This window comes from Urocampus carinirostris, chromosome 7, assembly GCF_059441175.1.
Source record: "Urocampus carinirostris isolate Australia breed hairy pipefish chromosome 7, RoL_Ucar_1.0, whole genome shotgun sequence".
NCBI classification, from domain to species: domain Eukaryota; kingdom Metazoa; phylum Chordata; class Actinopteri; order Syngnathiformes; family Syngnathidae; genus Urocampus; species Urocampus carinirostris.
In genome coordinates, this window is record NC_142355.1 from 29527335 (window position 1) to 29549650 (window position 22316).

Sequence of the window (22316 nt, forward strand, 5' to 3'; positions counted from 1 at the left end):
AGGTGACACCCCGAACTGGTTGCCAGCCAGTCACAGGGCATACAAAGACGGACCACCCACTCGCTCATTCACACCTAGGGACAATTTGGACCGGCCAATTAACATGACATGTAGGTTTTTGGAATGTGGGAGGAAACCACACAGGCACAGGGAGAACATGCAAACTCCCTACAGGAAGGTTTTATTTCATGACCTCAGAACTGTGCCGCATACCCATTAACCACTGCGCCGCCGTGATGCCCATATATACATATATATATATATATATATATATATATATATATCTTTTTAAATCTGATATTTCTTATTCATATTTTTTTTTTAAATAGAAGAATTTGTTTTGATAAATTTCGCACTTTTTCCAATTATGTTTTGTTTTGTCATTTTCATGTTATTTGCTTTTTCATAATGCTCTCACCTGATTTTTCTAAACTTTTCAATTGTATTGTATTTTAATTTTTATATTAAAAAATGGTTTTCATATTTTCTATATTCATTTTTTTATAAACCAATACAAAAGTTTCATTTAGTGTAAAGTTTTGGGTTAATATATTAAATTTTAAAATGTAAAATTAATTTTAGCATTTTAAAAAATTATAAACATATATTAGAAATTATATATACAGGATTGACTCAGAAACGTATTGATATTCGAACAAAGATCTTTCTTTTCCGTAAAGTAATTAAAAAAAATACTTATCACTCATTCTGGACTCAAGTGAAATATTTCTATCTATGTTAGTTGATTTAATCCATCCTCTCCATATATTTCTAAGCCTATCAAAAAAAACAATGGAGTCTCGGTGATTATCATCAAAAGTTATATGTTTTTTCAGTAAATGCAGACAAAATTTACTCTCTGCTAGAGGGCAGTGTTGAGTTTTTATTGCGTGGTGAGCAGGTTAAGGTGTAAAACTGCATTCACTCAACTGTTAAAATAAACCAGTCAACACATTCAACTCGTTTGTAAATAATTGTGTTGTGTTTAGAATATGTCCCTTGTCATTTTTTTATTATAATATGTATTTATATTTAGAGTTCTGTCCATTTCCCTCATATCTTTGCTTTCTATTTTCTGCTCTCTATTATTTAGACTTGAATTTTCCACTTTTCTTTTTATGACTATCACATTAAGTTTTGAACTGGCCACCCAAACAGAATTGGGAGTTTTGCCGTGCACAACTTGTCCTTTTGTGGCGAGGAAAACAAAACAACAGCAACATTTCCGCCACTAGCCTTGTTCCCCTCGGAGACATCTTCTTCATCTCTGTCTTCTTCTTCTCCACTTTGTCTTTTTGCCCCCCAGGCCACATGCTCTCACAATGTGTGCACGCTCTTTGTGTTCAAAAATGTCTTTTGTACCCGAATGTATCGGCGGCGCACCACTAAACAGGTTCTTTTCTTTTTTTTCTTCTTCTTTTCATTCCTCTGCTTTTGACCGTGACCATGGGAGCAAGTTGATCAAAAGCATTTTTTTCTCTTTCTCGCTCATCTCACCAACCTTGGGCTTCTTGGCGCTCGGCCGCCGTCTCCATTGTCGCCGGAACACACGCGCAAAAAATAAGTTGAATCCGATTCAATAAAAATTCCAGCGAACTGGTGGAGAGAAGGCCTCCTACAGTTTTTGTTTTGTGTACTTTGACACTATGCTAATACATGAGTACTTAGCGCAAATTAGCATTCTCTGCGCAACCCTTAAGACCCATTTGCAATGACGACTTGGTTTGAGTTTGCTCTTCAAGGTCTTGTCGTTATTTGATATATTGGTGGGAATGTTTGTATTTGTTGCATGGACTTGTTTTACATGCATCACATTTTTGATGACAAAAGTAAAGTCAAGCGGCCGGGATGAGGATCAGAAACCTCGAAGTCCGAAACCACGGTACTCAGCTGGACAAGGGTGATGTGCTCCCTCCGGGTTGGGGATGAGATCTTGTCCCGAGTGGAAGTGAAGTATCTTGGGGTCTTGTTCACGAGTGAGGGTAGGATGGAACGACAGATCGTCAGACGGGTCGGCGCAGCGTCATTGGACCCTGTCCTGGTGAAAAGGGAGCTGAGCCGAAAAGCAATGCTATCGATCTACCGGTCGGTCTAGGTTCTTACCCTCACCTATGGTCATGAACTTTGGTTTATGACCGAAAGAACACGATCCCGGGTACAAGTGGCCGAAATGAGTTTCCTCCGCAGGGTGCCTGGGTTTTCCCTTACAGATAAGGTGAGAAGATCAGTGATCCAGGAGGGACTCTATGTAGAGCCACTGCTCCTCCGCATTGAAAGGAGCCAGTTGAGTTGGCCCGGGCATGTCCCACTTGCAGGAGGCCCTGGGGACGACCCAGGACATGCTGGAGAGACTATGCCTCTAGGCTGGCCTGGGAACACCTCGGGATCCTGCCGGGTGAGCTGAATGAAGTGGCTGGGGATCGAGAGGTCTTGGCTTCCCTGTTAAGGCTGCTGCCCCCGCAACCTGACCGAGGATAACCTGAAGATGATGGATAGACATTTTTTAGGACAAATGAGCAACTCCCAAACGCCCAACTCCGTTAAAAGATTTTAACGGAAGATCCAAAATTTGTACGGAACATTAGGATTAGAATTGTGAAGTAAAAAAGAAGAGTAAGTTATCAAAGACACATTCTCCATGCTGACATCAAAACTTTGTTCCCAGCTTTAAGGAAACCAATTTTGGGACAGCATTCTGCTTAACGTTGGGGCATGGGTGTTGAACTCAATTGCACATAGAGTGAAAACTCAAACCATACTTTTGGTTGCAGGCAGGACAGGATACATATTTATTGAATGAACCAAAACTTGGTGGGGTTTTTTTTAAACATAAATTTGAATTTAAAAATAGACCGGAATATTATTCCAGAATAAACTAATTTAAACATTACATAATTTTTTTAAAAATGCGTCCATAAAAATATCTCCTGTCAAAACTATACAAATTCAGAATATGAAAAAAAGGAAATATAAATCAAATTTGTGCTTTTCTGTGTCTAGGTTTTTGATCTTATCCTTATTTTATCGTCTCGTAGTGCCATTTCACATTATATTCCTTAATTATGGCCACATTAGCACAAAAGTTCACCAGCAATGTGAGTTAAACATATATTCAGCCTCCCGTCAGTTTTAATAGGCTCTGTTTTCAGAATCAACCTTTCTCCTGGCCGTTGTGAGGGTTTAGCATCTGCTTAATCCACAGCAACTGAAACGTCACCCTGCTTTTCTCCGTTTAGCCTTCCGTTATAAGGTGATCGGTTGAAGCTTGTCCTTGGGCGTTCCATCTCCGCTTCCTGACACTAAAGAATCACTATTTATGCACTTGTCGATCATGTTTTTCAACTGGCCAATGTGTTGTTTGTCCGTAGATAGTTTTAAAAGTGGCTGCGCTCATCAGGCTACAGCTAACTCGATTAATGCGAGAATGTCTTGCAGTCTTGCAGAGGCAAGGCAGCAAAAGCGCTGTATTATGGGACCTGTAGTTTGAGTGTTATATGCCATGCCATTACAGTAAATATATATGAAATTATTTCACGGGCCGGTTATGATTATACGCCGGGCCGTATGTGGCCCGGGGCGTATGAGTTTGACACCTATCCATAACGGGAGAGTTCTCACGGACATAAACTGCCCCTGCTCCACCCAGCTGGACTTACAGGAATCAATCTAATTGTGTTTGCCCACCAGAAAACTTAGCATTTAAATATTACCTGTATGAAATTAAAAATAATATTCATGAAATGATTTCAAAACACATGCATCGAATTCCACGATTGCTCTATTTTATTTATTCAAAGTGATTCAATTGTATTGTTCGCAGGTGGGTGTAAAGCCGGGTTCGATGTCATTTCTCATTTGTGAAACAAAGGACATTCAGGGATTGACCTTGCAACCCTTTTCAGGGAAGCTGGCAAGAGCGTGTGAGACCGACCACTCCACACCCCGCTTTTCAGTTGTGTTTGAGCTAACAAACAAGAAATTCCTGCTTAGCCCAGGACGAATGTTCTGATCCAGCCCTGTGAGCAAGGACCAAAAATGTCTTGCTAAGCAAAAAACTAACAATAGAGATTCGTCAAACGAGCGACCGAGTCCTGTTCCACAAGTCTCCCTCCAACCTGTGATTTTGGTCCTGACAGGACCTCCAGACTTGAGGACTGCAGCTCCACCGCCTGGGACCTCTGAACCAGCTTTCACCATCATCACATTATCAAACTGAAACCAAAGTTCAAACCAATGGTTACAGGTATCGATTGGCTTGATTAAAAGATAATGAAATCAAACTACCATAACGCCGGCGACACTGCGGATGAGTGGTTAGCACCCATGGTGCAGACGTTCAGGGTTCAAGTCCAGCTACCGCAACTGTCACGACTGGAACAAGCAGTGGACCCAAATGCGTAACGTTTCACTCAATGCTTTACTAAGGGATCGGGGAAGTCAGGGCGAGAGGAAAAGACAGCGGTCTGATGCTCGCTGGGCAGGAGGCGCAAGAAGCCCTCAAGGCCGTTGACAGGTGGTAAGTGGTAAGGTGGGTAGCTGGGACAGGAGAACGGACCGTGATCGGGGATCGGAAGCAAGTTGGGTATCCGGAGGTGAACGGGAAGCCAGGGACAGGGGATCGATACAGGAAAGAGGGGACGGAATCAGGTCAGAGGTCAGAATCAAAATCGGAAGTCAAAAAGTGCTTGCCTTGCATGTTCCAAAGTTCGCTGACGGACTGACAAAGAGTGACCAAGAATGTGCTTCAACAGGGAGAGGGATAATTAGGGATAATTAGGAAACGAGTGGCAGCTGGGCCTGAAAGCGTGAGCGCAGGTGAGGGCAATTAGCGGGCAAGTGACAGAATCGTGACAGCAACCTCTCCGTGTGGAGTTTGCAGGTTCTCTCAGTCCCTGATCACAGCTTCTTTCTGTCTTTTTCTTGTCCTTATTTTTCTTTTGTGTTCTATTCAAGTTTTTGATGATTCATCCATCCAACCATCCATTATCTTCCGCTTATCCGAAAACCACAAACCGATAAGCGATTTTTGATGATATTAAATGAAACTCTTTAAATCCATAAGAGTGTGTGTCTTAATTAAAGTATGTTGGAATTCTGAAAATGGTTAAAGAGAATTCCCTTTAAATTGTTGAGTAGCCATCCTTGCCTAAAAGGATTTTCCTCCGTTTTCCTGATAACATTTTTATAGATATATAGATTTTTTAGTAAATCTGTCATGAACCAGAACCGGATCAGGACCCAAACGCGTGACGTACTCACACAAGCCTTTTATTTTCCAGGAAATGGGGAGTCATGCACGTTTGGCAGCAGTCTGGCGTGAAATGATAGGAAGCCAGAGGCTGACGAGCTTGATACCAACTGATATCGGACAGATGGGGTCGATACCGGAGAGGACGGGACAGACGGGATGGATATTGAAACAGGATAACAGGATACAAAATCATATACTTGCAATGAATATTATAAGTAGATTTATAATAAATTTAAGTATTGTTCCGTTATATATTCTGATCATCAATCTTTAATACTTTGCAACAAACTAGATGGGAACGAAAACTGGAAAGAATTATAAACAGCACAAAAGTAGACGAGAACGAAACTGGAAACATATTTTACACAGGACAAAAAATAAACGGGAACAATACCGGACAGGGAATGCCTACAGGGAGCTGGCGCCACACGGGCGGGGCCAATTGGGTGCCATGGCAACCGTGACCGAATTAGTAAAACGAGCAAAAGCATCCAATATTTCATATAGTTTGCTTGTTTTAAGGATTAAGTATTTGGGGTACAAACATATCCTGGATATTACTGCGTCTCGGGTGTTTACAAGTTGTGTTCGTACGTGGCCTGCCAGAAGGATGGACTTACACTATTGATGGCTACAACTGTGGCATCCAGTATATTGGATGAAAACAGCAATGTCCCCGAGAATTTTGTACTATATCCCTATTCCCTCCGTGAAAATGTAATAAATGGTTAAAAGTCTTGGTAGTGGTAAATTTCTGTGACAGACAAACCCCCACCCGCCCCCCTAGTTCTAAGAAGAAGGTTTTTGCGTGGACAAAGTACACCAAAAAAGAAAAGTAGCTATGAGTTGAGTGGTGCCTTCAATGTCCTCAAACAAACAAAAAATTATCTCCGTGGACTTGCAACCAGCTGCCTCGCAGCCTGAATGCGCCACGATGCGTTCAAGCGCGCGGGGGTCAGCGGGACGCGGAGCATGCATCCTTTTTTTCGATTTGTTTGTTTTTCATCTGATAACGTCCTTGAGCCGAAACCCTTTTACAAGCTTGCGTCGGTTCGCTTTTATTTAATTATTTGCCTTAAATGGGGGAGGGAAAAAAAAAGAAATGAGATAAAGAAGAAAACATTTTGAGCACGAAAGATACTCGCGTTCGGAGCGAGCGTGTTTGTGGAAAAAGGAATGAATTAATAAAATGCGGTGATTAAAATTTGAGCTACCGCAATCTTGCCACGTTCAAAAGCTCCTTTTATTAAGTTCACTTTTTGTTTTTAAGTATGACGCTTCATCGTGTAGGGACGTGATGAATTCCGTTCTTTCAACTCGTTTTTGGATCCACCTGTGTGTATTACCTTCACATTATTTACAAACACGTATTCATTTTTGATCAAAACGTCTCCATATGGACAGAATTTGATGAGGAAATTCACTCGAAAAGGGACACTTGGTAATATTTGACCCCTAGATGTCGCTGTAATGTGCCCACATCGAGAACACGGACTCTATATTTATAACCTCAAAGTCTGTTTAATGTGTTTATTAATCAATATTGATTGGCATGATGAGAACAAATAAGTGATCGTTATCTCTATATTCTGTTTAAATCCAGTCTTTAAACACACTTATTATATATATTCTACAGTATACCAGTGTTTTTCAACCCTGTCACGGTTGCCATGGAGCCCAATTGGCGTGTGGCGCTAGCTGCAGCTCATTGAAAGATTGGCTTTCCGTCTATTTAAGCTCAGTGCTCTCATTTTACCTTTGTCAGTCCGTCAACGAACCTCTGCCCCGCAAGATGTGGGTTTTGACTTGGTCCTGTTTCCTATTGGGATTCCCTGTCCTGTATTGTTCCCGTTTATTTTTGTTCTGTTTAATATCAGTTTCCAGTTTCGTTCCCGTCTACTTTTGTCCTGTTTATTTTAGATAACTTGATTCATTATCTATCCTGTCTGTCCCGTCCTGTCTGGTATCGACCCCATCTGTCCAATATCAACTCGGGCAATTGGTATTGATCTCGTCGGCCTCTGGCTTCCTCTCATTCCATGCCAGACTGCTGCCTAACGTGCACGACTCCCCATTTCCCGTAAAATAAAAGGCTTGTGTGAGTAACGTCACGCGTTTGGGTCCTGATCCTGTTCTGGTTCATGACAAATCCTTTTTGAACCAAGGTACACTTTTATTTATAAAAAAGTTCCGAGGCGCACCGTCCGTCGAAAATGAAGTTATGTCAAATATTTCACTGTACTACCTCATAAGCAGATAATTAGTATATAAAAGAAGAAAATAATACTTAAAATAAAAAGAATGATATGCTTTATTTATGTTTTTATTTTTTGATATTGCAATCTTAAACCGTTAAACAAATTACCGTAAGTTATTAAATGTACTGTGCTACCTCATGAGCAGATAAGAAGTATGTTAAAATCTACTGCCACCTACTGATATGGATGACTATTACAGTTCCTAGTCTGAAGATAGCAAAAAATACTGAAAAATGGCCTGATTTTTGGGGAAAGATCAAATTGGGCAAAATACAGCGGCACACTAGACAAGGTCTCACAGCACAATAGTGTGCACACTGGTTAAAAAACACTGTCCTTTAGATTATGAATGACCCATATTTCACGTTGACATTATCTGTGTATTATTTGTTATTGCAACATCCATTGAAGCCTCGTCATCCTGGAAGGGGGGTTACCTTATATGCGGTCCCTTCTCAAGGTTTCTTCATTCACTTCATGTTGAGGTTTTGAGTTTTCCGTTGCCCTCATGTAGGTTGTAGATCAGGGAATGGTGTAATAATCGTCCGTGATTTGCAATAATCTGTGGTCTGTGCAGTCCTTTGAAACTCCTTGTGATTGAGGGCGTCACAATTAAACATGACTTGACTTGACCATTTACATACCGCAATGAATGATGGCACAGTCTTCATCTGAGCTGTCGTTGTCGATGTGTCGAGTCGCATGAATTGCAAAACGATCCTCCGCCCAATCCTGAAGACACAATAGTTTTACGATATTTATTTGAATGGCCAACACAGACCATTACTTAAAAACTGTTCCTATGTCTCCTCATCACTGCTCATCATCTAGGCTCCTGAAGAAAATAGGAATAGTGAATGTTATTTACATATCAATACAAGAATCATCAATAGGTTACAAACTTTAAATCACAAACTAACCTCTTCAATTATTTTTTACTTACCAAGAAGAGCAAAGACCGGCGTGATTGCTATGTTCAAAATGTTGGCAGCGGACAGCATGAACCCAAAGAAATTGAGCTGTGACTTCAAGACAATACAACCCACGTTTAGCAGACGCTTGAGTTTTTCAGTGAAAATATGCAGAAAGGCATAGATTTCGTTACCAACAATATCAAAAAATGACTTTGTCCCCACCAATATTTTGTGATCACTAAAAAAAAGATCCATCTTAGGGGGCACGAGAGTATTTCTTCTTCCAAGGGTGGCATGACAAACAATAATTGAGAAGCACTGCTTTAATGCTACCAGATTTTAAAAGTTTTCCCTCCACTTGCTCTTTCCTTTTTTCAAACCATCATATTAAAAGAAAGGCAGTCATTTAAGCAACATTTCTTTAACTTTAACGTGACACACACACCCAAAAGCTTCCCCTTTTTTCCGGTCTTTGGGGGCCTGCTAACCATTAACACGCCTTCTCCATTTAGGGCCTCGTCTGCACAAAACATTGAGGATCCCTGATGAATTGCGGGGACGTTTTTTTTTTTTTGTGGGATGGCTTGCGCTTGTTAGCTTGAAAAGGGACAAATTGTCAGACTTGATTGCGTTTTTTACCTTGAATGTAAAGACACATGGTGAATGGAAAGTGTCAAAATCTATGAGAGGTCGTCTGAGAACATCCATCCATCCATTATCTGCACCACCTATTTTCAGTAGGGTCGCGGGGGTGCTGGAGCCCATCCCAGCTATCTTCAGGAAGTGGGCAGGGAACACCAGGGACTGGTTGCCAGCCAGTCACAGGCCACAGAGACAGACAACTCACCTGCTCATTTATACCTAGAGACAATTTCGTCCGGCCAATTTCCATGACCTACATGTTTTTGGAATGTGCCCGGAAGAAAACCCAAGCACAGGGAGAACATGTAAACTCTGCACAGGAAAACTGTTGGATGGATTTGATCCCTGACCTCAGAACTGTGCCGCAGACGCGCTTACCACTTACCCGCCATGCTGTCCCCGTTTAAGAAAATGTTATTTGAATTTTTACAATGATAAAATTTCATCATGGTTAACGGTTCACGGATCACTTAACCGCCTGCGTCGTTGGAGGATCATTGAGGATGCAACTCTGAACAGCTTTCTCCATTGTTGACGGTCCCTGGCCTGTTCTTGGGTCGTGGCAAAGTTGGCACCAGTCCATTCCTTTTTGGTGTTGGCCCAGATCTTAGTACGGTCCAATGTTCCCTCTGATAGTGTTTCGCACCATTTCGTTTGTCACATGGGCTAAGTAACTGATGCCTAGAAGTTTCCTGTAGCATCGCATCTCTATGGCCCGAATTTTCTTCTCCAGGTTTGCTGTGAGAGTCCACGTCTCAAAAAAAATAGGGAAAGATGGAAGTAACCAGAACCGGATCAGGACCCAAACGCGTGTCCCCCAATACTGACTGAGCTTCAGACATCTCCAGGAAGAGAAAATACCTGAGAGATAATACAGCCTTGTCTCACACCAACTGTGGTGCAAGACCACGCTCCAATGATACCATTGATAAGTACAGCACTGTTGGCATTGGCATACAGTTGTTCAGTGATCTAAACTAGTTTCTGCCCCATGTTGAACTTCCGCATGGTGGCCCAAAGGCGGCTTGCCACACTCTGTCAAACACCTTTTTGAAAGCAGAAGGTTGGCATCTTCTGGTCATCCATCATTCTCAACAAACACTTCCAACAAGACAACTTTGAGGTTTCCCTTGAGATAAACTAAGATTTCAAAATTGACTGTTTTGGTGTTTCGGACATGCTATGAAAATAATTCCTGATCATTTAAATGGGTTGGGTGTTTTAACACCGTTTATGAATCAATGATTTCATTTTTGCTTAAAGCTAAAATTAAAATATTGCTTCCTTCACGATAAATGCAAGAGCCAATATGAGGCTATGTCGAATTCATTCAGGTGGGAAACCGGTAGCACTACCTGCTGGCCAAATCGGTAACCACCGAATTAGATTCTGAATTAAATAAATAGAATTTTTAACAATTCACTCTACACGGGAAAACTTGCACAATTGGTAGTTGACCTATTTGCCCCACTGTATATGTATACTGTATGCTTCCTAACGTGCATAACTCCCCATTTGATGGCAAATGGGGAGTTATGCAATATGCACGTTAGGAAGCCGTTCTGGCGTGGAAGGACAGGACGCCAGAGACTGACGAGATCGATAACGAATCAGGGTGACGAAAATAAACAGGAGCAACTAGAAGGGAACCAAAACTGGAGAAACTAACCAACAGGACAAGAATAGACGGAAAACAAAACTGGAACCCGAAATTAAACAGTACAAAAATAAACGCGAACAATACCAGACTGCAGATAACACAGGAAAACAGGACAGAACCCACATCTTGTGGGGCAGAAGTTCGTTGACAGGAAAACAGGACAGAACCCACGTCTTGTGGGGCAGAAGTTTGTTGACTGGCTGACATGGAGGCAAGAGAGCGCTGAGCTATACATAAACAGAAAGTCAATCTCTCAACGAGCCGCAGCTGCGCCACACGGGCGGGGCCAATTGGGCACCATGGCAACCGTGACACCCAGGCGCAGCCAATTGAGCGCCATGGCAACCATGACAACAATTGTATGAGAAACTGATGTCTTGTGTTCGCATAAATAACAATGATTAAAATATGACTTGGTGCCAAGCTCTTTCACAAGCTCTTTTGACTCTGGCTCCCGTCTGTCCCGTCCTGTCCCTTTTCCTGCCTGTCCGTCCCTGGCTTCCGATCGTCTCCGGTTTCCTGACTTGTCCCGATCTCGGACGACGCTCCGTTCTTCTGTCCCGGCTGTCCGACTTCCTTCTGTCCTCCGACCATGTTCCCTTCTTGAGGGCTCCCTGCTCCTCCTGCCCAGCGAGCACCAGATCGCTGTTGTTTGTTTCCCGCGCCTGACTTCCTCAATTCCCCAATAAAGCTTTGTGTGAAACGTTAAGCGTTTGGGTCTACTGGCTGTTCTGGTCCTGACACTGTGATATTTTTTTTCGACTGATCTTTGCTGAAAACCTTGTATAAAACCTTGTGTCGAGCATGCACCCAAACTTTGAGCGCGTTATACACGAATGAATACAGACGCTGCCCTACTTACGAACGAGGTTACGGACAATCGTTCATAAGTAGAATTTGTTCGTAAGTTGCTTCAGTGCTATATTTTGTATGTTTAAGGTTTATATAAGTATGTTTAAGGCTTGTATAAGTAACCTGTATTGTTTTGTACTAAAAAACAAACATTTCATAAAAGAAAATGACAAGTCGTGTTTGTTTGTATAGCCCTTAATCACAAAGAGTCTCAAAGGGCTGCTCTATAAAGATAAGTTCAACTTACTTTTGGAAGATGCGTTTCAAGAGATAGGCGACTTCCTCCTCCGTGGTAAAAAGTGGGCGAAGAAAAGCCTTCCGACCATTTTCTCAACCGCATCAAGCTTTCTTATTAAGGTTTCATTTCAAAAGAAAGGGCGCGCCTCTTCTTTACACTTTACTTCAAGCATATTGAATGGTTCTGTTCACAATTTTCGTGCTTGCTTACCTACCAATATGGTATCGCTTCTTTTAATAAAATCTCCTTTTGATCCCAGATCTAATGTGATATTCAAGTCAGATCTCATAACTCGACTGTGAAATTGAGACACTTAGCAAGCATATAAATGAAGAATAAAGTTTTTTTATGGATACCGTTAAAAGACCCTTGAAGTGTGTGCGATTGCCGGGTGACCCGAGTTTTTTGCGCATTTACATGTGTGTGCACAATGAAGTTGTCAGCAATACCAGCAAGAATTCAATAATTGTATCCTTTTTGTGTTGAAAAGAGGAATAAGAGCAGTAAGCTGTGAGCGCAAGTAGATACTGAGCGCACAAGGCACTTGACGGATGTGTTTTTTTCATTTTTATGTTAAAGTGTGAATATGTAATTAAGAGTCTGTAACTGCTAACAGTCTGGATTTCTTGTTTTTAATTCAACTTGAAATGAGGCCTGTGCCAAGGTCGCAGACCCATTGATACATATTTAATGAGTATAAATACTTCATTAAGGCAGATTTTGGCCAACTATGACCATATTTAAAGGTATAGTGTGTAATATTTGACCACAAAGTGGTGCAACTGATAAATGAGAGCTAAAAAGCACATGGAATAACACAAACTACAGACTCAACGTGATTATTGTTAAGATGAGGCCCCCAGCCAGAGTCTCCCTACAGAGCAGTCCTTACAGTGACTGAACTCCCCAATAGATGGGTTGGCCTATGGTCTACCAATCATTTTGAAGTCACACTCCCACCTATAAAACCAACATGCGAGCTCCAAACGGTGTCTCCTCACTGGCTCAACACAAGCTTTCCAGCCAAGGCCCATGGGAGGTGTTGTTTTGGGTGCACGGCCTTGTCTTTGATCTCCAGAAGGCCGACGTCATGCGGCCCAAAACTCCAAGCAGAAGGTTCAGCGTCTTCTGGTCAACCATTCTCAACTAACTCTTTCAACCCTAGGTTTCTGTGAGGTAAACCAGGAAAAGGAAAAAACAAACAACTGTTTTTGGTGCAGGGGTAAATTATATTTCTTATTTTATGTGATATGAAAGAATTCCCTCTAAATAAGCTGATTGTTTTAACACTGTAAGGTCTTTATTAGTCTGTGTACCTCTACTATTTTCCTTTAGACTGATCAATCGACAATTTCCATGGACTGCAAAATCGCTAATTTAATATAATTTGGAGTAATCGCCTTACATATTATAGGTACCAGCCATTTCATTGTGTTCTCTTTGTTGTGTTCAAGTTTATCCTGTATATAAGTAAAAAGAAAACTCCACAAGTCCAAGAGTGTGTATCCCTTGATAAAGGTACTGTATATCGAACTATCAAAAAAACAGTAAAAGGAATTCACTTCAAATTACTATGAAGCCGATCCTTTAAATTATGAGACTGAAAAGGATTTTCATTCGGTTTTCCAGATATAGTTATCTACAAACTTGGACCACGACAAGTGCTCAAGATACTGATGCCTCAATTTTCTGTCTCACCTGTGTACCGAACCCTGACCGAATACACGTCCCATTGTTTCTGTCATACTTGCTTCTGCTTCCTTGACAGTAAGAGCTCAGACTGCATCAGATCAAATATATCAACATTCAAATAATTTAGAACATAATTAAAAGTTATGACAATCATTCCACCACTAAAATTGATTATCGTAGTTTTCTCCATAAAGCTGACCATCCTCATTATAATACGGTGTGCCTTATGTATGAATCAATATTGAGTGGCATCAGGTCAAGAAGAAAATTTCGATGGATTCTAGATGAATAACTGAGAAAGTGAGCTTTACGTGTGTCTTTTGTGTGTTTACAGCTTCCAGTTTATGGTTGTTATGCTAGTCAAGTCATGTTTATTTGTATAGCCCTTATTCACAAGGAGTCTCAAAGGGCTTTACAGACTATTGCAAACCACAGACTATTATGACACCATTCCCTGATCTAAAACCTACATCAGGGCTAGGAAAAACTCAAAAACTTCAACATGAGGAAAATGAAGAAACAATGCTACTGCTTTTGAGTTATTATTGTTACCAACGTTTAATTTAACGTAACAGTATCAGACTATTTTTACGTTCTTTGTTTCAAAGTTCATTGTTATACCTTGCTGCTGTTAAAAGATAGTTAATGTCATGATGACTGATTACACTCACCTGTGCTCGGTCGGTTGGCGCCAGCTCCTGATTGGTTCCCCATCCTACGTAAACTCAGTCCTTTCACTCGCTTGTTGTCAGTCCGTCTACAATGCAAGCATTTTGACTCTGTCAGCAAACTTCTGTTTCTACAATGCAAGCATTTTGACTCTGTCAGCGAACTTCTGTTTCTACAATGCAAGCATTTTGACTCTGACTCCCGTCAGTCCCGCTTTTTCACCTGTTTTCCACCCGTCTATTTCTGATTTCCCCGTTTGTTTCTGGCCACGACCTGTTTTTTGCCCACAACCACGTTTTGATCTCTCGTCCCGGCTATCCACCTGTTTTTTCCGTCTACGACACTACGATTTCCCGCTCCGGAAGATCCACCTTCGCATTCGTAACATGTTCTGATTCTGTGAGCAGCTTGCTTCCCGCATCCAGCGAGCACGGGATCGCGGGCGCTGCCTTTCCTCTATATCTCAATAAACTTGTGGTTAACGTTACACATCTGGGTCCTAATTCCGTTCTGGTCGTGAAAGTTAAAGGATGTTAAATATGTGTCATGAAAATACAATTGCTTTACCTCAGGGAAAATAATAAAACAGCTGTTTATTCATTTTGGGAGTGAATGGAGTTGTCAGAAAGCTGTTTTGTAATCTATTAATGAAGTTTAATCCGACTGTTTTGTTGACGTTGCCTGTAGCGCAGCACCACCTAATGAATTGTCAAGAAAGGGCAAACACAGCGTCCACTGTAGCGCTTTATAGTCCGGTGCGCCTTATGTGTGAAAAATATATGACAAAAGGCTATTTTTTTGGGGGGTGCGCCTTATAATCTGGTGTGCTTTATAGTGCAGAGAATACGACAATCCATTCATAAATTCTTACTTTGTTTAACTCCAAAATATTATTTCCTTCGCCAGCTAGACAGCTAGTGAACAATGTCCCGGATAATCAGACTCTTTTCCCTGGTTGCTCTTTCTTCTGGAAAATAGGCCTCAACAGTTGCTGTAATATTTAAAACAAGGTAAAACAAAAGTCCTATTACCTTGCTAATTATACATATACCTTCTAAATTGAGCTAAGATAAGCTGATAACAATTCAAACGAGAGTAGGTGCAAAAGTCGGAAGTCGCCGTCTGACCTGCCATTAAAATTCAGCGATTCTCTTTTGTCACTTTTTAAAAATGACCATGTCAACCACGAAAGGTCACTCAGAAACCACTCTATATGTTACCATATAGAGTATCATTTAAGTATAACTGTGCATTTCCAATTTTAATACACGGGTATATAAGGCGCTGTCAGAACCAGAACAGGAGGAGGACCCAGATGCGTAACGTTTTCACACAAGCTTTATTTCACGGGAGTGGGGCAGTCATGCGCGTGAACACAAACGCCAGTAATTCGGCGATCGTTTGGCTGTAGAAGCAAGACGGACATCCGGCGTGGAAAAACAGGAAGCGAGAGGCCGCAGGATCGATACCAGTTACACGAGCAGATACTGGACAGAAGGGATTGATACCAGACAGGATGGAACAGACAGGATCGATAAGAGAAACTGGAGACTGGAGTTAGATATCAGACAGGATAAGACAGACGGGATTAATACCGGATACTGGAGACTGGCGCAAGATATCGGATAGGGTGAAAAAGGCGGACTCGATACCGGATACTGGAGAATGTAGCAAGATATCAGACAGGACGAGACAGACGGGGTCGATACCAGACACTGGAGACTGGAGTCAGATATCAAACAGGACGAGATAGACAGGATCGATACAAGATACTTGAGACTAGAGTCAGTTATCAGACAGGACGAGACAGACGGGATTGATACCGGATAATGGAGACTGGCGCAAGATATCAGACAGGATGAAACAGGCGGACTCGATACCGGATGCTGGAGAAATCTGTTTTTTTTTCCATTTTTTGTGAAAAAACGTGCTGTGATTAGAAAAATTATTATTCGTGATTAGAATTTGTAGGGTTGGCTACAAATGTACGCTAAATGAAAAAGCATAATACTGAAAAACAGAGCTAAATATTTGGTGTTTTTTAATGATCCAGTCCGCCAGGATCCGGCCAGGGGTTAACACTTCACTTCACTCTGCCTGTTTGAGTACCGCTCCAGGTATGTCATCCCTGCTGTTTTAGCTAGCACTTGGTACTTTTAGCTCTCGTATTTTGTGTGTCTCGTGTGTGCGATTGTCCACACACCCAACAATCAAATTGTCAACTAAACGCAATGGCGAGCCAGGCCACGGTGGCGAAACCTCCCAGCCCCGGATGGCTCCGCCCCGCTAATGGCCCCTTATTGTTGGCGCGCTATTCTTCCGAGGCGGCGTGATTGAAAAGAAAATTGAATCCCCTTCTGATGTGCTAAATTTCTCCATTAGCGCGTTTGCACACAAAGTGTTGGTGGGAATGACAGTGAGGATTGCAGGGGGGGCCCACAGGGGGGTGCAGGGGGCGTGCATATTTCATTTTGGATTGTATTTGCACCTTACAATGCCAATAAAGGCTTTCTAGTCCATTCTACGTTTGATTGGAGGGGGAATATAAATATACTGTACGGATGTCTGAAATGCCTTTTTTTCTCCTCTTGAAAAAATGAGAGTCCTTGATCGTTCGGCTAGCGCAAGACTCAATCAAAAAAAGGGGAAAACTTGCCATTAAAGGAGACCTGCGACAACTGTTTCGCACGCCATTTAAAGCAATGTTCTGGTCTCAAAAAAGTCTGAAGTCCATCAAAAAAATCCACCCAATCAATGTTCCCTCTAATTTTCCAGGGGTCTGAGCGTTCACACAAAGTCGGTGAGCAACGCTTGAAAGAATAGTGAGCAACAGCAATCCCAAGTGTGGCAACTAAGTCATTATCAAACCAAAACTTGACATTAAGTTACATTTTGAGTTTCCGGCAATGCAAAAAAAAGTTCACTTTTGAATGAAATGACCAATGTATTATTGCAAAGGTTGTATGGCCTACAAACGTCATTTGTTTTTACAACAATTCTTTCACAAGATTTCCATTTCTTTTTTTTCTTGGTATCTTTTGTCGCATAATACTAACATTTTAATAATAATAATAATAATAATTTCCTTTGTATTGTCATTCTTTGTAACAATGTACACAGAACGAAATGTCGATACACCTGACCCGTTGTAGCGAGCCGATGCAGCCGCAGCCAACAGAGGGCGCCGCCATTTTACCAATTAGGTATGGGGGGCTTATTTAGTCGGTTTCATGATACAGAACTGTATTTAATCACATTTTTTAGTGGAAGTACAATGTTGGCAACAAGATTGACTTGGTATAATTGGAAATTATTTGAATGCAACACAAACCTTTTCTTCTTTTCCCCTGTTTTTTTCATTTTTTTTTCAATTCCTTTAAAAAGATCTCACTGTGTTTATTTTTCCAAGCTGTTACTTGTGTCTTTTTGTTCTCTATTTACTTTTTTCCTTTGTTTCTTTCTTTTCTTTTTTTTCTGGCTTTTTTTCAGAATTTTTCCTTCTTTTTTCTCTTCCTTTGTTTTCTTTTATTCTCAGCTTTTCACTACTTTTTCATTTTGGTATATTTTTTTCTTTTTTGTTCTATTTGTCCCTTTTCCTTCGAGTCATTTTGTGCACAATTTTACATGATATTTGGCCGTGTAGGGATTAAAGAAGCAAAAACAACCTGAAGAGCCGCTACCCATAAAAAGGATTTTATTCGAGCATCCAAGAAATGCACATACTTGCAAGCGCGTCATGAAAGAGCTGACTGAGGCTGCAATGATGACACAAGCCAGGAGATGGCAGCACAGAGTAACCAAGTTCCAAATTCTGTGCAGCTCCTTTAAAGATAATATTTAAATCAGTGAAAACGACCTTATCTTCTGCCTACCCTTGACAAATTCCCTGGTTTTGCCCCCCCAAATAATGCAAAAAAATGCAAAATAATACCTTGATCTTCAACCATTCCAAAATGTTGTTCCAACGCTGAATTTTTGTAGTACCGAAACGCTTTTTCCCCATGCAAGTTTGTTTTGATGTAAAAATAAAAATATAAACTAGATATAGACAATGAGAGTAAAGATAATTAATAATATCCTGGTTTCTCATAAGCCAGGTACCAATAACTAATCCTATATACTGGACTTCTATAGTACCTGCTTTTTAAAACCATTTTTGGGGAATATTCTTTACAGTGGAACCTCGGTTCTCGACCATAATCCGTTCCAGAACCCTGTTCGAAAATCGATTTGTTCAATCACCGAAATCGTTTTTCCCATTAATAGTAATGTAAAATCGTTTTAATCCGTTCCATTACCCTGAATGTTTACCATGAACGTAAACATGAAGCTAACCCAGGCTAATCGTACGTTCGCGTTAGCGTAATCTTCCGTACGAAAGATTACGTTAACATGAACGTGTAAAAATAAAAAAAAGGATTATGAAAAGGATTTCTTACCTTTGTGGTGGACGGGGGGAGAGAAAAATCATCAAAGGTTTTTCAACCTCTTCCAAAACTTGCGGCAGTTGCTTGCTTATAGCGCTAACTTCCTTTGCCGCATCATTCAATTTCACAGCTTTGATTTTTGCAACTCGGAGATGGCATAGGAGCTTGCTCTGTCCACTCCATGCATTGGCCCGGTATTGCAGTACCTCCGGGAACGGTGCATTCGCAATGATCGCAGCAAGGCTTTAGGGCTAGGACCTTAGCTTGGCCTTTTGGCTGAGAGTAAGTGTCCTGGCTCCTGGGCTTTGTAGCGTATTATGAACTGAACGATAACGGATAATGGATAATGATTTATGAACAAGCTAAATAACCTTTAAAACCCCTTAAACCCCCCCCGTTAGCAAGGCTTTAGGGCTAGGACCTTAGCTTGGCCTTTTGGCTGAGAGTAAGTGTCCCGGCTCCTAGGCTTTGTAGCGTATTATGAACTGACCGATAACGGATAATGGATAATGGTTTATGAACAAGCTAAATAACCCTTAAAACCCCTAAACCCCCCTAACCCCCACTGATGCGCACACTAAACTCGACTCTTATGAGATCCTGGATATGTTGGCATGTGATGGCTTGGCCTTAGATACTAGGTCCTTAGCTTGGCCTTTTGATTTTTGCATTCCGGAGATGGAATAAGAGCTTGCTCTGTCCACTCCACGCATCGGCCCGGTATTGCAGTACCTCCGGGAACGGTGCATTCGCAATGATCGCAACAAGGCTTTAGGGCTAGGACCTTAGCTCAGCCTTTTGGCTGAGAGTAAGTGTCCCGGCTCCTAGGCTTTGTAGCATATAATGAACTGACCGATAACGGATAATGGATAATGAATAACGAAGATAGATCAATAACCCTTAAAAACCCCAAAACCCCCACTGATAGTAGATTTAGCCATGCTGTATTCACTAGCAAGATCGGAAATTCGTACACCTCTTTCATATTTAGCTATTATGTCTTTCTTAAAGGCAATAGTTTTACGAACAAATTGTCTTTTTTCACCTGTCCTGCTTGCACCGACCCTCTTCGGAGGCATAATTAGGGGCTAAAACACTCGTACGCCGCTCAGCATCGCACCCTAGCGTACCGGCGTTCGAACTCCGATTTTTTGACCGAACAGCGAAGCAAGAATTTCTCAAAATTTTTGGTCAAACACCGATATGTCCGAACTGAGAGGCGTTCGAAAACCGAGGTTCCACTATATTTGAATTTCAAGTATGAAGTATGAAATATAAGATGCTTTATTTCTCATTTTATGTAATCAATTTTTGAAAAACGAGAAAAATCATATTCAATCATCCCAGCTGTTTTTGGGCAGTGGGTAGGGGACACCCTGAACTGGTTGCCAGCCTGAAAAAAATTAAGTTACATTATTACTTTAAGTTCTTTGAGTTCTGATATGAATTACTAATCCCAAGAAAATTGGTCCAATCAATCAGGTCAAAAGAAATAACACACACAATTTATTAACACGGATAATTAAAGATAGGTAAAGAATGAGGGGAAGGTGCCGGAGATTATGGGAGTTTTTGACTCCTGAAAGTTACTAGTTCAAAAAAAAGTTTCCCGCTATAATGCTAGTCAATTTGGAAAGTTTCCCTTGAACAAAAAAAAGAACCAGCAAACATGGTGGTAAATCTTAAACCGTCCTCTTACTTGTTGTTGCGGAGAGATTTGGTCTTGTGCTCCGGATGGTCGTGATGTCTGGCCCATGTGCTCTCATGTGAACTCAAGGCTGCAGAGCAGGCCCCGTATGGCCATGCGATGAGTCATTCAGGTAAGTGAAAAAGAGACCAGCTATTGCTCAGCCAAATCTTTTTATATGGGCTAGTGATGCTCGACCAGATCATGCCTCTATGGGTGTGGTCTTAGATAGTTAATACTCGCAGTATCGGGTGACGGTGTTTAAAATTGCTAATGTTGTTAGAAAGCCAAAGAAGTGTCGAATTTGCGTAATGTTCTGTACTTGAGAATGTCCCTCCAATCGACATAATTCCGTATGAACATTAATTTATTAAGACATTGCCTTGGATGTTATAATTACATTCAAAACTTGTTATCAGATTGCATTATGGTACATGGTAAATTGGTACGTTTGGGAATTGTCCAAAAGAGGACGCCGTTGTTCCACCCATTCCAAAGCAAGCCACCCAAAACAAAGTAGGTGGAAGTCATTTATTTGCTGGGCATATTTGTTCTACAAGCCCCTAATCACAAGGGCTGCACATATCACCAATACAACATCCCCTGATCTGAAACCTACCTTTCAAACCCAAATTTTGCCAGATATTTATACAAGGTGCACACGACTATAGGGCGCTTGAAATTTAAACCACAGGAAGAGTTGCATCAAAAACAAAGGAACAATTATTTCATAGATCATATGATTTAGGGACCAATTTTATTTACTGAATATATGGTCTACAAGAGGCACATAATTTTGATTAATTTCAGGCAAATTTGGGGTTAATATTCTGGAAAATACGTTTTTTTGTAACGATTGAAGTTTTTAATTATTTTTTTACCACTATGAGGGAATAAATGTTACACACTGTCCCTTTAAAGTCATGTAGAAAACTGTTGGACGTGTACTTACTTTGATGACGTCAATCCAGTTCCAACCTCCCGGCTGTTCTCTTTTGTTATCTGTCCGATTGAAAAAAAAATCACATGTCTATGATTTTTGGGAATGGCATTTTATCTTAAGCCATTAAAAACAGCGTTGTTTTTTGCTTTCTAACTTTTTTACTCTTTTTCATCAATGCAAGAAATTTATTTCATTCAAAAACACCTCCCTCACCCTCACTCGTTTAAATTCCGACATATCCCTGCACAAATGCACACATCCAAGCATTTTTTCTAAAAAAAAAAAAAACTGGCCAACACTCACTCCAGTTATCTCTTTTTTGTTGCGCTCATCGATTCCGTTGTCAATGATTCATTTTCAAGGATCACAGACCTTGAAAAGTTCACTTTTCTATCAGCGTAATCGTTTGTTGGCCAACAGTAAGTGACTTTCAAAATATACATTAACGAAAACTAGATGAAACTGTATATCTGGTATCTCTTTGATCCCGAAAACGCTCTTTGAGGGCGATCTGGCGTTTAAAAGCATGTTGACCATTGGAAGCAATTTGTGTTGAGCTTGAAAAACTGAACATCACTGTTCGATTATTTAAAACACCCCCCACCCCCAACACCTGTGTGAAAATCACTTTGTTTACAGTCATCAGGCTCACATAAATGATGATATCAGTGGTGGGCCATCAGGGTCTACAAGGCCTATTCTACTGTCCTAAAAAAATATCGTGTCATGTAATTATATATTTACTTTTTAAGTAATTCCAAATTGTCTGTCAGCTTCTTTCATTGCTCTCCCCCTGGTTGCTTCCATATGTGTACTTTTCATCTTTAAGTAATAAGTTGTATTACCCCCAATGCTTGTTGCCAGGGTCATAAATCTTCCTGGAGGACTTCACAAGGACCTTGTAGTTGATAATGCTGTTGGTTAAGCCGATGAGATTCGAAATGGCGACATAAAGGCCTTCTTGCAGGCAAAAGGAAATGTCATTTAGGGGTCAATAATGCACCAAAGCCTAAAATGTGTTATTCTACTAAATTATAATAGCATTTGCTTTTCACTCTACATTGAATGTTTAACTCATTTAAA

General features: G+C 40.9%; 2 protein-coding genes and 2 pseudogenes across 18 annotated transcripts in view; 3 read left to right on the forward strand and 1 right to left on the reverse strand.

The window, feature by feature from the left end:
• Nucleotides 1-357: 357 nt before the first annotated feature.
• On the reverse strand, nucleotides 358-21561 carry LOC148362912 (uncharacterized). 15 transcript variants are annotated; one of them, XR_015850927.1, is made up of 7 exons: nucleotides 20303-20428; nucleotides 14179-14264; nucleotides 12776-12984; nucleotides 8154-8241; nucleotides 7947-8078; nucleotides 2104-2479; nucleotides 358-2038 (listed from the first exon to the last, which is right to left on the reverse strand). XR_015850927.1 is itself a non-coding variant. In XM_088340505.1 (6 exons), the coding sequence occupies exons 3-5, from the start codon at nucleotides 20357-20359 to the stop codon at nucleotides 2352-2354; spliced, it is 273 nt and encodes a 90-aa protein (XP_088196631.1). In that variant the 5' UTR covers nucleotides 20360-20381; nucleotides 21243-21292; nucleotides 21537-21561; the 3' UTR covers nucleotides 358-2038; nucleotides 2104-2351. The 15 variants fall into 15 exon arrangements, 1 of the variants encoding a protein (XP_088196631.1); XR_015850924.1 differs by having other exon boundaries at nucleotides 7947-8088; XR_015850923.1 differs by adding an exon at nucleotides 17900-17998 and having other exon boundaries at nucleotides 7947-8241; nucleotides 20303-20419.
• Nucleotides 18670-18831, forward strand: LOC148362913 (U2 spliceosomal RNA; annotated as a pseudogene).
• On the forward strand, nucleotides 19261-19350 carry LOC148362914 (U2 spliceosomal RNA; annotated as a pseudogene).
• LOC148362915 (ethanolamine kinase 2) overlaps nucleotides 20358-22316 on the forward strand; it is a 31782-nt gene continuing 29823 nt past the window's right edge. For 2 of the 3 annotated variants that reach the window (XM_088340501.1, XM_088340503.1), the window contains exon 1: nucleotides 20380-20423. The gene's annotated coding sequence lies outside the window, so the exon portion shown is untranslated. Of the gene's footprint in view, nucleotides 20424-22316 lie in introns of all 3 variants that reach the window. The other variant, XM_088340504.1, reaches the window with a different exon arrangement.